Genomic DNA, 16,032 nt, shown 5'->3' on the forward strand with positions numbered 1-16,032 from the left:
CAACCAATCAATGGTGTTAAATATATGCGTGATCCACCTTTTTATTCAAGTAGTTCTCAAAAATTGGAAACAGCAACCCAACGTTTTCCCTTCCATGCTTATCGATAACCATAACGCCAGCATTAATCATCCTTCCCCGAACATCAGCATTGGGATCAGCCTGCAGCATTGAGAAACATCATAAGATGAAACTTGTCATTATTAAGGTAGTTTATGAAGAACATTTCTCAAACTTTCCAAGTACGAAATCTCCCAGGACATGTATTACAATGATTCTTTGGAATATCTATCTCCAACATCTGGATACTCGCCAAGTCCATGTCATGTGTTTTAATTTTATATAGAGATGAGTCATTTGCCAGGACACATATTGACACCAACATCCTTAATTAAAGCTGCGTAGCATTCCTACTGAAGCTTGAGGGTTCTTTGAATGTCCAGAATTTATTTGCAACGAAATATATACTACTGACTGTTGACCATCTCTAGGCCCCATTGAGAAAACCAAGCTTGCCTAAAATGCGTCCATGGCACCCAGCATCATGTCCCTAGAAATTGTGTAGATTCGTACATCAAAACAAATGTTATAAGGTGTCACCATTTGCTTTCTTGAACTACAATCGCTGCCCCTTAATAATGCAGACATATGAAAAAAACCAAAGCAGTAGCAAATTGCAACTGCATCTTATCGATTTTTTTATCCCTCAATCTGGTTTGGAAGCTACTATAAAGTGAATATGACAATAGCAACTGTCACAGTGTTACAGCAAGAGTCAATACAAAGTGCTAAATACATGTTGAGACATCAGAAAAGTAAAGAACCAACTCAACCAAGAAAACAAGATCAAGGACCCAAACTCAACTCCATAACGAAATCTAAGAAATTACCAGAGCTCGCGAGATCAGGAAAGTCATAACAACAGGAAGATCCTTCGTCCTCAACACGTCAGCCACAGAATGTAATGCTAACGCTATTCCTTGTCGGCTAAGCCAACCAGAATCGACATTTTCATCACTAAAACCAGCTTCACGGATGTACAATGAAAAAAGTGTCGAAAGAGATTCCTGAAATACACCATGGGAAACTGACACGTCAAGGTTTAATCAACAAACCTAGCAATGAAGACAACATTCAAAAAGAAAACAAAAAAGACTGGAAGAAATACATTATAATAAAGAGAAGAATAGACTCCATATTCCCAAGGGGAAGCTAAACACAGGCTTACCTGTATGGAGTCTGGTTTTTCATCCAAAGCAGCAGCTAATGCCTCTGCTGCGGCTAATCTCACATTGTAATTGACATGACAAAGTGCTTTGAAAAGTCCGGAATAGTTGGTCCCAAAATCATGTCCATAGCGATCCCATATATCTTCAGCCACTTCTGCAACTGACTGATGAATATATAAAGTTGAGGTCACATTATAAATATCTTCTATACAGCAAAAGATTTGAAAAAATGTTTATTAGATAAACACAAAGATACTGCTGAAGCAATTCCCTAAAAGACACAAAATGATAGAACCACAGAATCCAAGAATAAAGAATACATTCAGAAAGGACAAATCAATAGCCAAAATGGCCAAGAGAAAATAGTGGTCCCAAATCAAGCACATGCAATCACACACTATTAGTCTAAATGGATTGTCCTCTTTTATTGCTTTTGTTAGAAATATGATAAGGAGGGTAGAATTGTAATATTGTGTTTAGAGGGCATTACGTTATGTTAAGCATATATATTGTAATTCCTTCATTGAAAAACATAATAGAAACAATTCATTATCCTCTCAAACATGGTATCAGAGCTCAGCTCTTAACCCTAATCCACTTGTCGCCGTTGTCTAGCCGCCAGAACTGTCAGCCATTGTTGCCGCCGCGGCGGGCTCCACCCTCACGCGACCCTCGCGCTGTGCTTGCGCGAATCTCGCACTCACACAGGCGACCATCGCGCTCTGCTTGCGCGAACCTCGCGTTCGCGCGTGCTCTTCTGCTGCTCGTGCGATGTTGCTCGCCATCCTCCCTGCACTTTCTCCACTCTCTGTACCTCCAGCACCATCGACAGGATTTCAGTTTGCTGAGCACACATATCATTGGCGTAACGCAGTTCCTACCACGATGGTACAGGTCCCACAGACATTTGATTCATCTATTCCTCCACCAATTGTCGCACCATCCTCCGATCCTGATCAACCCATTGCTCTTCGAAAAGGTACAAGATCTTGTGTTGGTCGTCCTAGGGATCGTTACGCTCATTATTCTGATCGTTATGCTCATTATCTCTGTGCCTAGCAGTGTTGCTGAAGCTCTTGCTCATCCTGGATGGCGGCACGCCATGGAAGATGAAATGAAGGCACTTCTTGAGAATCGTACTTGGCAACTCACTCACTTACCTAATGGGAAACAACCTGTTGGTTGTCGTTGGGTTTTTACTATTAAAATTCACCCTGATGGTACCCTTGATCGATTGAAAGCTAGGTTGATTGCCAAAGGATATACTCAAACATATGGTATTGATTATGATGACACTTTCTCACCTATTGCCAAAATTCCAACTGTTCGTGTTTTTATTTCCCTAGCAGCGCACTTTGGCTGGCATCTTCATCAATTGGACCTAAAAAATGCCTTTTTACATGGAGATTTAGTTGAAGAAGTCCATATGGAGCAACCACCTGGGTTTGTCGCTCAGGGGAAGAATCTGGTATGTCGTTTACAGAAGGCCTTATATGGACTTAAACAATCTCCTCGTGCTTGGTTCGGTAAGTTCACTGATGCAGTTACCAAGTTTGGGTTAAAACAGTGTCAGGTTGATCATTCAGTATTTAGTTCTGTATCCTCAACTGGTTGTGTACTTCTAGTGGTATATGTGGATGATATTATTATCACTGGTAGTGATTCAGACGGTATCCAACGACTTAAACAGTTTCTACATACAGAATTCGATACTAAAGATTTGGAACGTCTACGATATTTTCTTGGGATTGAAGTTGCCTATTCACAGGTAGGTATCAATTTATCACAACGAAAATACGTAATTGATATTCTGAATGAGGTTGGATTTCTTGGAGCAAAACCAGTTGATACACCTATGGAGCCTAATGTGAAGCTTGATGCAGAACATGGAGAACTGTTACATGATCCAATGCAATATCGAAGGTTAGTGGATAAATTGAACTATCTCACTGTCACAAGACCTGATATATCATTTTCCGTCAGTGTAGTGAGTCAGTTTATGAGTTCTCCTCGCACTACTCACTGGGATGCTGTACAGCGAATTATTAAGTACTTGAAGGGAACACCAGGTAAAGGATTACTTTTTAAGAGTCATGGTCATCTGAACACTACAGGATACTCTGATGCAGACTGGGTTGGATGCCCTACTGATAGAAGATCTACATCAGGGTATTGCGTATTTCTTGGAGGCAATTTAGTTGCCTGGAAAAGTAAGAAACAACATGTGGTTTCTCGATCAAGTGCTGAGGCAAAATATACAGAGGTGAATTGCTCTGGTTAAGGATGTTATTTTCAGAAATTGGTGTGTCAACATCATATCCATCAACATTATATTGTGATAATCAATCAGCTATCCATATTGCGAACAATCCTGTTTTCCATGAGCGAACCAAACATATTGAGGTTGACTGTCACTTTATACGAGAGAAGGTCCAGAAAGGGGAAATCACTCTTCAACATGCAAGGACAGAGGATCAACTAGCGGATATTTTTACTAAATCTCTACGGGGGAATAGAGTGAGTTTCCTATGTAACAAGTTGGGACTATTTGATATCTACGTCCCAACTTGAGGGGGAGTGTTAGAAATATGATAAGGAGGGTAGAATTGTAATATTGTGTTTAGAGGATTTTACGTTATGTTAAGCATATATATTGTAATTCCTTCATTGAAAAACATAATAGAAACAAGTCATTATCCTCTCAAACAGCTTTTAGCTGGCGCCAACCAGAGGAAGGTGGTGTCAAATAAAAGAATTTGTATTAACCTTTCACTAGAAGCATGCAAACAAAAAATTCCCCCATTCAATCCATGAAATCTGGAACAAATTTTAGAAGTTTGTGTTTGCAAGAAACATGATTCTTAGACAATTTATCCTATCCGTTTGATTTTGCTACTACAATAACAAAAAGGCATTGATTTTTCTCACTATATTTCTATAGAACATTTAACTACAGAATTCCCTGAGATAGATGAAGGACAATCTTTATGCACAAAACTCAACACAACTTGAGAGTTATTGCCATCTTTAGTCTCTACAGCATTTCTCCGTCAATTCAGATGATTAATTGGATCACAAGGCAAGAAAGATGCTTTTGATATGAAAAATCCATCTTACCCGTCATCTTTTCTTCTTAGGATTAGTATTTTTCCTATATTTAGATTTAGCAATTGCGACCTGGTCCCAATTACTCATAGCAATAGCTTAAAGGTACAGCAGATTTGCTTATGCAAGATCAAGTTTAAGCAATATCATCAAGAGGACAAGACAAAGCATGTTAACCTTCTCAGCATCATGTAATGCAATCCAAACCCTTGTCGCAATCTCAACATCCTCAGGAAGAGCGCGACTAGCAACGGATGGAATGCATTTTACAGCAATTAAGCAAGCCATCCTTACATGAACATCTTTAGCATAAACTCCATATAATGCCTGTGAAATACAAGAACTATCAGAAAAGAAAATTAACTCCAGCAATGCGTTAGATTGTCCATCAAAAAAAGTAAGGGAACTCACTGAAGCAACTTCATCTGGTTGCAGACCAAGACATAGTTCATTTAATGCTGATCCAACTAAAGCTTGATAAGCAGGAACAACGCTCAAGACATTATAAAGAGCCTGAAAGCAAGAGACTAAAATATAGTGAGCTAAAAATTAAGTCAAAGGAAATGGAAGCAACATGGAAAGAAAATGGACTATCTCTTATGCAGATTAAATTGTAGAAATACGCAACCGATATCATTCGAAGTCGAGGAAGGGGCAACAGAGGATCCAAATGTAAATTGATGATTTGGAGCACATCATCGTGGAGGCCAGTCTTCTTGGATGACAACAGAATCCTCTCCATTATCTGGATACAAATCATAGTCACCTTGTATTAAGTTGATCGATACAAGTAAATGTGCACACTAATAAAGATATACGCTATCCTTACCGGAAAAACAAAAGTGAAGGAATCTACAGGAAGAGCGCCCGATTTGCATGATATGGATAAACCATTTATTACACGCTCAAAAAGACCCAATGACGGAGTTTCATTCGCCTCCCCTCCATCAACAGATGGAATCCTCCAATTCAAAAGCATGTCGTTATCCTCTGTCACAATCAGGCGAAGAGCAGCAGCAATATCAATGGCCCAATTGCAGAGAGGAGATGCGATACATCGGGAGAGCTTCACCAGGGTTTCATACGCCACATCACCAACAACTAGCGACCGTAATAATGGATTGACAAACCTAACCTGAAAGAAAATGAGAACCACAGCTAAGTCTCTCATACAGCAAGAGCTATACAGATAACAAAAAAAGCATGGTCAGAAAACTCCAACGACAAAAGCAAGAAAAAGCACTAATCAAGCAAAAATAAATGCCATGGAAACAGCAGGAATTGCTAATGTCATCCTACATCATTTGTCAACAAGTTTCATGCTGGACTTATTGCATTTGCCCTTCTCCATCTAATAGCAAAATGTATAGGTTAAAAAACCTTTTACACGTCGTCAAAGTCGGATTTGTTTCAATCAATTGATGATCCATCACCCGATTATCACTCATTCAATTTCCAAAAGCTTAAGTTTATTAGATGAATAAGGTATGTGGATATAAAACCAGTGTTAACTATGGAATAACGTTAACATGAATGATAGAAGAAAGCACAAGCAGATGGCTGAAATCGGTCCTCATCGATTCACAGTATACTCATAGGATACGCACCACAGAAGGCAGTTTACTGTGAGCAAACACAGGATTGGCAATGGCCATCTCTCCAAGAGCTCTAAGCATCAAAGTTAGGATTTCTTGTATTCCCTTGACCCTCTCACGTATAGATGCCTCTTCCTTCAGCAACAATTCCCGTGCCTCTTCTTTTGCACTTTTCGCTTTATCTGGACTCATACAAACCATGTCGGTGATTTGTGTTAAAACAAGTAGGTAATTACGAAACCAAAATATTCTCACAAAGAAAGTAAAACCTGTTTTCTTTGTTGGCTTGCCAGAATCACGTTTCCCACCAACTGAAACTTCTCTATTAGCCGGATCTCTCCTCACCCCATGTTTAGTGGCAACATCATCCTAAAACAAAGTTAAAGCCAGTCAATATTGATCTGCACACAACTGTAAGAGTCAAACAATCGAGGAATGACTAATGGTCACCATCCCATCTTCATCCTCATACATCCGAAACCGGCCCTTCGCAAGTTTTGTGTTCTTAGAGGTAACTGATTCAGCAACATATACTCCTTGCTCACTGGAGAGTACTCCATCAGGAGTTTGGAAAATCTGAAAAAATAGATGAAGCCCATGCAATTCAGAAGAAGATATGCAAGACAACTAAACGACAAAAAAAGCAGAATAAGAGTAAGATACATATCTAAAAACAACAAAACAGAAGTGAGCTTTCAAAAAGGCTCAATTGGATAATAATGTCGTGTATTTCTCCAAGTAAGCCATCAAGAAATTTCATGTTGACAAGACTTCCACGAAAAGATATTATCAAGCTTCGAATGCCAAGGAAAATTCAAGAGGATTCACAACTCCTCAATATAAAAAATAATTATAGTTGACTAAGTAATGATGCAGAATCCATCTGACAATAAAATTTTTAAAAAAAGAAAACAGAACGAGTTAATAAAGATATTAAAATTGCATATACAATAATTGCAGTAATTTTATTGGTCGAAAATGCACATAAGCAACAATCACAGTATCTCAGAACAGTTAGATCTTGATGAAATTGCTTCTTCATCCACCCTCTCAAGTTTCTTCTGTATCCATGTAATTTCCCACACTCAGTGTAAGCACTCAAATGCACCATGGGTCAATCTCTGGTCATTATAGCTAAATCAGTTAATAGCATCTCTTCTACAATCCTGATGATGGCAAATTAGTCTATTAAGTTCACACTTCGCAGACCGTTTCAATAACTTAGCCATAACAGACAATATATTGCCACTACTGGAAGTTGCATGAATAAGGAAAGCAGTACCGAGTATACAGATAATGACACGTTCCAACAAAACTATGCCTAAACCTCCCACCAAAACATGAAAATAAAATAAGGAAATAAGAACCCAAACGACTCCAGCCACCATCAAAATCTATAACAAGAAAATAAGGAATAAAGAACCCCAAAGACACCAGCCACTATCAAAAGCTTTTCATGCCTATTCCAATGTCTTGAGTAAACTACAACCACTAATTCCAACATTGCCAAGGTAATATCATTAACTTTGCCCCCTACTACCTCAATTACAATGTATAGAACGACTGTCATGACACATGCCACCATAAGCAAAACTCCTCAAGAACATATATAGTAGCCCATGCATAAGGTGGAAAAGATAATAATCATTCTATCGAGCATTCGTATGTACTTGTACATATTACACAAACAGGTGAATCAGTGTTGAATTAAGAGGGCAACTTCAGCACAGCCTTGTAATAATATGCAATGAATTAAGACCGACAGCCAATCACTATTACCTGTATGTCACTTTCTGAGAGCATATCATGGGAATGGCGATGAGGGTGATTATTCAAATGCTGGGAAAAGAAAAACAGAAATTAGTTTAGCCAGCAATAAAGCAGAAAAAGGATTCATTCAGGATAAGATTAAAGGAGATCATGTTAAAACCTTTTCAAACTCTAGGTAAGTATCACCAGGTACAATTGACATCAAGGTTGCCAATGACGATATAGCAGCCTGCTGTTCCAGTTGATTAGCATTCATCAATCCCCTTGGTCCCAATAAATCCTGGAGACAGAGTAAAGCCATCAGAAGGTACCCAAGAAATGTGGATTTCCAAAGCTTTTGTAATGGAAATCCGCAACTTCTGTCTAACGTAACCCAAAGAAAACAATGTTGGCCATGCCCCATAAGGAATTATCAAGCAGTGATTCTCGACTTAAAATCACCCACATTTCCTTTCCAATCCATGCAGTACTATAGTTCAGAAAAAGCAAGCACGTTGATAAAGGTGCACCTCCAATTGCTTTTGTTATTTACTTCTTGTTTTTTCCTGTTTTTTTTTTTTTTTTTTTTTTTGCAAATCTTGTGGCCCACACACTTCGACTTTTATTAAACACGCAACACATGAAACCTTTCAAAATATACAAATGATGACTTGTAAATTTACATATCCACATCTATAATTTTGTTTTGAATAATATTATAGATCTTATGAATAAAGTGAAACAGAATTGCCTTCTGTTTTTCTAAAGAAAAAAAAAACACACCTTTAAAAACCTTCACACAGAAAAAAAAAATGTCAACAATATCTACACCAATTCATACAGATTATTGCCAGGATAGTGCAACTTACCTTACACACGTTTGGCACATCAGCAGAAATAATGCCAATGATATCAACACCGAGCGTTTTTAGACACTTCTGAAGCCTCTAGAAAACAAACAAGAAAGTTATAAGCCATATTCAATAAATCAATGCATCACTACATTTATAAACATAAAATCTGAGGGAAAATATGCATAAGCAATAGGTTAGCCCCCCATGCCATTGCATTCAAATTTTCAACATATAATTGGCTATTAACCTAATGGGTGGGGTCTCATTTATTGATAGAGGAATTTGTGAAAGTGTCCACCAAACAACCCCCACATCCCCTTCGCCCTCCATCTCTCAAAATCATTTTCAGAATTTTTCCACTTTCCAAAGCTATAGTCATCTTTAACCTTGCATGTTCAAAGAAATTCCCAATGACCGCAATATCGATAGACTAAGCTTCAAGTATGCTCATACTTTCATGATGCAAACCTAGCGAAATCATGTGCAATAACTATTGTTAAAACAAACGGAACATGAAAAAAAAGAAAGGGAGGGGGAAATGAGGGAGCTAGGAGCAAGGTGCTCATTCTGTGAATTGTAGTTGGTATTCTACAAAGTGCCAATAGTGATAATGAGCTTTATGAAACAACTACTTTAGACATTTTATTTATTTCAAGCCAAAATACTGTGGGATAGCGAACATATTTTGAAACATGAAAACTGATAGCATTTTCCAATTATTAAATTTCTGACGCATAATGATACACCATCCCAGATACAGCAAAATTTTCTCAAAAATCACCTTGCCTGGAAAGGGACTGAACACATGTTTTGATTGTTTTCCATGCTTAGGGCGCGTTTGGCAACCAGCCAAACAGTAACTATTTCTATTCTTTTGTTCTCAGAATCAGTCTTGGAACAGAAATCCGTTTGGTAAATTTTTTGTTCCCGGGCACAAATTTGCAAAAATTTGTTCCCATAATCAGTTTTGGTACATAATCAAAAAGCAAAAGGGAACAAAAATCAGAAATGGAAAAGAAATTTTTTTTTTATTCTTCTTCTTCTTCCTAGCCCGTGGCCGGTCACCAGCCGCCGGCCATAGGCTAGGGCCGCCCTCGCTGGATCTGGCAAGGGCGACCCTCACCCAAGCTGCCGAGGGCGACCCTCGCCCAGGCCGCTAGCCGCCCTCACCAAATCTGGCAAGGGCGGCGGCAAGGGTCCAGCCCTTGCCGAAGCCGGCAAGGGCCGCGATGCACTTGCCGGCCTTGGCTTGTGGCCGGTCGCCAACGCCTGCGGCCTAGCCATGGCCAAGGAAAGAAAAATAAAAAAAAAGAAATATTAAAAAATTCAAAATATTATTAAAATATTATTAATAAAAAGAAATTTTGTGCAGTTACCAAACGCATTTTTGTTCTTTTTCTATTCCAAGAATAGAAATTTTGGGCAGTTACCAAACATCTTCAAATGCTTAGAAATTGGTCCCGGGCTAGAATAAAAAAGAATCATTTTTGACCTGAAATTGTTTCTGGGAACATAATGGTTGCCAAACACACCCTTAAAATCTTCCATCAGTGTCAAAAAACTTCTTAACGGCTTACCTTCCAAACTGTATCTCTTTTGCCAGAGCCAATTATGTATGGATGATGTGCACAGAGGATGACTTGCACACACACACTTGGAGCAGCTGCCAAAGTTGCAGAGGACACCATGATGAAAGCCTTCACCAGAACCTCCACCGCAGGAACATTAGGCAAGTGTGTATCCAGTGTATTTTCTGTGTCACTAGGGATTATACAAAGTTAGATCAATGTAAAATATATCAAGGGTTATTGATCTTTGTCCAAGTTTCAAATAGGTCACTCAAACTTTCCATTTTTTAATAGGACCCTTGACAATGTTTACTTTCAATCAAGTCATTCTGTACAAGGATCCACCAGAAATATGTCCGAAACATTTCTTCCATGATCACCTAACCTTAGATTAATTTTCTTTAATAGCTACTGAGATATAATCCAATTTAGCTCAATTTTCACTAGAGATTGCCGGTAATAGGACAGACAGAGTGACCTGTTTGAAAGTAGAAGCAAAGTTGAGTGACCAGATTGAAAAAATTGAAAGTTGGGTGACATCTTAGAAATATTACACCACGTTCAACAACCTCCAATGATATTTACTCACACCCACTGGCTATAGGACAGAAACCTCTAAAGAAGAAGGCATAAAGTTAGAAATGCCACCAAACAGAAAAAGAGTTGTTGCAAACACCATGTAACTAAACTAAAGAGGGATTATTGGATTTGGAAAAAAATCACCAAATCATCAAAGGCAATCGATCATATCACCATTCATTTTGCATATAACTCTTTGCTCGAAATTTTTTCACCTTGACATAAACAATAAAGGCAACCAGAGTCTCATATCCATCACAGCCGTATAGTACCTTGTAGCAGCACCTTCACCAATGTTGGATAGGAACCTAGTGAGCTCAAGCAAAAGAGCTTCAGATAATAGCGGTAGAGCTGAAATTATCTTTCTGGTAGCATCATGAGTCACTTTTCGAACGTCCCAACTTGAATGACAAATCAAAAAGAGTATCAACTGCATCCAATCAACCATTAATGAAAACCAGTTCCTCTACATGGAGGGAAATCAATATCATCAACAAGAATAATGTCATGAACCTGTACTACCTGTACTAGTAACCTATCTGAGAAGGCTTCCAACACTCTGCAAGACAACAAACCAATTGACTCCAATCAGTCTTCCCTGTAGACAAACATACAAACTTTTATAATTGTGACTGGTGCACATGTCTAACCTGTGCTGATGTTCCACAAGCAAAACCTCAAAAAGATCGATGCACGCCATGCAATCCTCCACTGGTAGTTTGGAGACCTTGTAGTGAAAGATCAATGATTGGTGTTAACATTTAGAGATCTTACATTCAACTATTAGTTAATAAATTAAAAAAACAATAAACAGAAGAAAGAGATCCAAGAGAGAGCTACCATAGATATGGGAATAAGAGAAGGTTCATTTTGAGAGACCAAGGACCATATCTTTTCCTTTGTCACAGTCTCCTCTGAAAGAGCAGATGGCAGAAAATGAACTCAAGAACAAGCCAAAAACAATGGCAAGGCAAAAGAAGTGCAGGGTATGAGGATTCGCCTTGACATATTTTCCCCACCATTCTGTCATACCTGCTTTAATATCGATGGCTGCAATCTTTCCAACCAAAAGAAGTGCATAAACACCATCCAACCGCTGCACTGGTTTAGTAAAACCAGTTTTAACCAGTTGGATGAGAGGCCCAAACAATGAAGATATCTGAAAGTTTATCAGAAAAGTTTGCCTAAGTAAAAGTTTGACATGAAAACCAACACTCGAGTGAAATACATAACAATATGCCCAATCACCTGCATAACAACATCAGCATTTTCACAGATAACTCTCAGGCAACGAAGATGTGCCCTTCTCAAAGCTTCCTTCTCCTTTAGGCCAGAAGCAAAGAAAGCAACTAAATCTGGTTGAACAGCTTCAGATGATCGAGCAGCCCAGGAGGCTATAGCAGATAGAACTGCTAATTTCACCTCCTCGTTTCCTTTCAATTAAAGAGGGGAGATGACATCAGCACATTGGCAATGCTGACAACATGTCGGAGGCACAGAGAAATACCAACCAATACCAACATAGAAAAGGCAAAATGAAAAAGGAAAACAGGGCATCAGGAGCAACACATACCTTCACCTTTGTAGCAATTCAAAAGAAAGCTGCAAATGCTTTGAGATAGACTCTTAATGTACTTTCCTTCAGGAGCAACTGACAGTTCTTGCAATGCAGTGATCATTCCAATTCTCTGGTAAGGGAATGCAAGTCTCCCCTCTGACCCTGTTGACAAAGCCATTTGAAATAATTATGAAACCATATTGCTAAACCCAGTCTTATACCCCAAAAGAAATGACAGAGAGGATAACAAACCTCCAATGACAGCTTTCACGTCATTGACCATTGATTCTAAAGCATCCGGATTACTAGATTTCTGACTCAAACACCTGATTATGGTCAAAGCACCGACCCTTCTTCCTTCCTCTGCATGGCGAGCTTGGGATAATACCACGGAGATAATTTCCGAAGAATACTTGCTCAAGTCAAGATTGACTGAGTTTAAGAGAATTCCAACAGATTCCAGCACAATCTCCGGGTTACGCTTTAGCATTTTAACAGCAGATGGAATAATGGTAGTTTGAAAGTCTTCATGAGACAAGTGTCTAAAGAGTGGGTGAAACACTTCACTAAGACCTTGTGCTGGTTTTTCTCTCGCATTTAGAACAGCTTTAGCATATACACCAAGAATTACTGACTGCCCAAAGCAGAGCATCGAGACAAAACAAAGGCAACAAAAGAAGTTAAAAAGACTATCAGATAAAACAATTGAAAACGCCCAGAAAACTAAATATTGTCCTCACCTTGTATTCTTCAAATAAAGAAGGACTATCGCTTGCAAATTCCAGCAACAACAATATAATTTCAGGGCTATCTTTGTAAGAGATCCTTCCATTCTGTAATTCCTCTATAAAGATTTTGTACATGTCCTTTGACTGAAATATAAGAAATAAACAAATTCATACCCACAAAAAATTAATTATAACCTAGAGAATCTCATGTCTTACAAAGATTAAAAATTAAAAAAGTTATTTAAGCCGAAGAAGAGCTAAACCTGACTAAATAACTGAAAAAATAACTTCTTGCAAGCTCTTCGCTGCCGAAACGACTGTCGCATAACAAGCGGGAGTAAAGATGCCTGCACTGCAGCGACCCTACACACAGCATTCCTCGAAACTGCAGCGAATTGACTACAACTCAAGAGGATGCACGACCACTTAAGAAGCCTGTAACAACCCACATGAGATTGAGCTTTAAGCAGCTTATCCATAAACTGAACAAGGGTAGCAGCAAAACACTTCATGAATGCAGCCTCGCCAAGAGCCTTCACAATCACCGCATCGACCGCTTTCCTTGACCGCAGATCCTCATACAGGAACAGAGTTTTAAAGATGATTTCTACCAATTGCGATGCGATCTCAGCAGACATCTCTGCACAGCCAATAGAATGATCATTTAAACAAAACTCCCAGGTTGATGAACATGCACCAACCTCAGAAGGCTAAATTACAACGCATCCAAACAGTCAATGTGATAAAGGAAGACCAGAATTCGACATGAACCAGGACAAAACAACATAAAATTCCCAAGACTTCTGAGCCTACAACCTCAAGAAAAGAACCCGACTGACCAACGATAGCATATGACACCCCACGTTTAAAATCCACAATGAACACACACCCTTGATTGGTTGACCCACCAACAACATAAAAGTAGCATCTTTACATCAACCCATATACGCTCTCACGAATCCTGAAACGCAAGCCTCCTCTCTCCCTTCCCTTTTTTCCCTCTCCCCATGGCATTCACGCATTCCCAAAATACCAGAACCACTGCAAATGCGGATCAAAACCGAATCGAATTCACGCTCGACTACCTAGATTGCTCGACAAGGGCGGGAGTTCATCTCGGAATATCCTGACGCGTTCCTTGGTGGACATGGTGGAGACCAATCCGGCAACGGAGGCCAGGCGCTCGAGCGAATCCGCCATTCCCGAAGGGTGAGGAGGATGCCCAGCTCGGAGGAGGGCCTCCGACGCTCAATGTTCAGCTCGGAAGAGAGGGGAAAACTCGAGCTGCCGTCGTTAGGCTTAGGGTTTTACGCTGCGCACTGCTTTTCGCTGGGAGAGAGTGACGAAGATGGAAGTCGCGAAAGAGCAGCAGAAAACGTCAGCTGAGGAGACGGTGGGAAGAGAGAGGGGCTGCGCAGGCACATGTGCAGAGAGAGAGAGGGAGGGGCTGCGCAGGCATTGCAGCGTCGTGAGAGGCTCGGAGAAGACGACGGGCTTCGGGCCCATTAGTTTAGGGCCTTCGGCCCAGGCCCCTTTGAAACGAGTCCTCTCGCTTCTCGTGGTGTCTCGTGAGAGCTTCGCGCTTCCGATGATGGATCGGCATGGGGGCCCCATCGGGTCCCGCCCCCGGTCGGTTCGGGTACCGGCCCCGACAGGGGGGGAGATTTTTGGGGGGCGGCGCAGCAAGTAGGGGTGTGAGCCAAACGGGCCGACCTGTTTTGGGCAATTCCGAGGGGCATCGGTCTAAGTTTCCGATTCCAAAAAATTGAAACCGGTAATTTTCTGTCTGTTCCTGGTTCCATGTGTGGGACCGCCCACCCAGACCGGATGAGAGATATTTTAAGGACGGTGCGGCGGGTGGGTTTTCGTAGAGTGGAAAGGCAGGGCCGATGTCTTCTCTTTTGAATATACTAATTTTATTATCTTAAATTAGGAAAAAAATTACCAAAAGGGGGATGCGTTAAAAACTCCTCAGCATTACCATAGATACTGTATTGGTAAGGCAGCACGTAACTTCCGGTCAATCTTGCTCTTGAGTGAGTTTATACGCGCATGCGCGTCTGTTTCAGCATATGCAATTTGGTTACACACAAATTTTGTTTTGTAGCAATAGCCTAGGAGACAATGGGAAGAGAGAAGGGCTGCGCAGGCACGCGCAAAGAGAGAGTAAGAGAATCGTGCAAAGTCGCGAGAGGCTCGGAGAAGACGACGGGCTTTGGGCCCATTCGTTTCGGGCCTTTGGCCTAGGCCCGTTGAAACGAGTTCTCTCGCTTCTTGTGGTGTTTTGTGAGAGCTCGTGCTTTCAATGATGGATCGGCATGGGCCGTCAGGTCCCCGACCCAGTCGGTTCGGGTACTGCCCCTGACGGGGTGTGGGAGAGATTTTGGGGGGCAGCGTAGCAAGTAGAGGTGTGCAAAAAGAACCACTTGGACTGAACCAGCCTGTTCTAGGCAGTTCCCGAGGCATCGATTCGGTTCCCGATTCTAAGTGATTTTCAGTTTGGTTCCCAGTTCCATATGTGGAACCGCCAACTTGAAACACCTGGACCGGATCGGAGATATTTTAAGGGCAACACGGCAGGGGGGTTTTCATAGGGCGGTAAGGCAGGGCCGATGTTATCTCTTTTTCGAATATATTGATTTTGTCATGCTAAATTAGGAAAAAATATACCAAAGGCGGGATGCGTTAAACTCCTCGGCATCATCATAGAAACTGTATTGGTATGGCAGCATATAACTTCCTATCAATCTTGCTTTTGACAGAGTTTCTACGCACGCGCGCGTCTGTTTCAACATCTGCATTTCGGCTACTCATACAAATTTCTGTTTTGTAGTGATAGCATTAATCTCTAACTGATCAAGCAAAGAGTCAGTTTTTATGCCTAATTCCTTTGCGTTGATCTAACTTTGGCCATCTCTCCAAGAAGTGTCCACAATAGTCGACATATATAGCATCATGTATAGCCGTGGATTGACTTCTACACATCATCAAATGTCGTGATTAGGCCACCAAATTGTCTTTCATAGTCGATCATGCAAACTCCTCTCAACGAACACGTCTCGAGATTGT

General features: G+C 40.5%; 1 protein-coding gene across 2 annotated transcripts in view; it reads right to left on the reverse strand.

Moving 5' to 3' along the window:
- Positions 1 to 14,403, reverse strand: part of LOC115694382 (protein ILITYHIA) — a 30,753-nt gene extending 16,350 nt beyond the window's left edge. Inside the window, exons 1-25 of one of the 2 annotated variants that reach the window (XM_056312158.1) lie at positions 14,049 to 14,403; positions 13,227 to 13,603; positions 12,976 to 13,107; positions 12,488 to 12,869; positions 12,251 to 12,397; positions 11,926 to 12,110; positions 11,710 to 11,836; positions 11,518 to 11,591; positions 11,328 to 11,404; positions 11,200 to 11,236; positions 10,950 to 11,107; positions 10,108 to 10,291; positions 8,546 to 8,614; positions 7,858 to 7,977; positions 7,707 to 7,766; positions 6,378 to 6,503; positions 6,197 to 6,296; positions 5,940 to 6,109; positions 5,162 to 5,467; positions 4,961 to 5,077; positions 4,744 to 4,845; positions 4,510 to 4,659; positions 1,227 to 1,391; positions 889 to 1,065; positions 38 to 160 (exon numbers count right to left, since the gene is read on the reverse strand). In XM_056312158.1, the coding sequence (XP_056168133.1) occupies positions 38 to 160; positions 889 to 1,065; positions 1,227 to 1,391; positions 4,510 to 4,659; positions 4,744 to 4,845; positions 4,961 to 5,077; positions 5,162 to 5,467; positions 5,940 to 6,109; positions 6,197 to 6,296; positions 6,378 to 6,503; positions 7,707 to 7,766; positions 7,858 to 7,977; positions 8,546 to 8,614; positions 10,108 to 10,291; positions 10,950 to 11,107; positions 11,200 to 11,236; positions 11,328 to 11,404; positions 11,518 to 11,591; positions 11,710 to 11,836; positions 11,926 to 12,110; positions 12,251 to 12,397; positions 12,488 to 12,869; positions 12,976 to 13,107; positions 13,227 to 13,603; positions 14,049 to 14,163 (3,780 nt within the window). In that variant the 5' untranslated portion in view covers positions 14,164 to 14,403. Of the gene's footprint in view, positions 1 to 37; positions 161 to 888; positions 1,066 to 1,226; positions 1,392 to 4,509; positions 4,660 to 4,743; positions 4,846 to 4,960; positions 5,078 to 5,161; positions 5,468 to 5,939; positions 6,110 to 6,196; positions 6,297 to 6,377; positions 6,504 to 7,706; positions 7,767 to 7,857; positions 7,978 to 8,545; positions 8,624 to 10,107; positions 10,292 to 10,949; positions 11,108 to 11,199; positions 11,237 to 11,327; positions 11,405 to 11,517; positions 11,592 to 11,709; positions 11,837 to 11,925; positions 12,111 to 12,250; positions 12,398 to 12,487; positions 12,870 to 12,975; positions 13,108 to 13,226; positions 13,604 to 14,048 lie in introns of both variants that reach the window. The other variant, XM_056312156.1, reaches the window with a different exon arrangement.
- Between the last annotated feature and the right edge of the window lie 1,629 nt (positions 14,404 to 16,032).

This window comes from Syzygium oleosum, unplaced genomic scaffold (genome assembly GCF_021117445.2).
Source record: "Syzygium oleosum isolate NSW1041296 unplaced genomic scaffold, Sole_v2.1 Sole_v2.06, whole genome shotgun sequence".
In the NCBI taxonomy this organism is placed as follows: Eukaryota; Viridiplantae; Streptophyta; class Magnoliopsida; order Myrtales; family Myrtaceae; genus Syzygium; species Syzygium oleosum.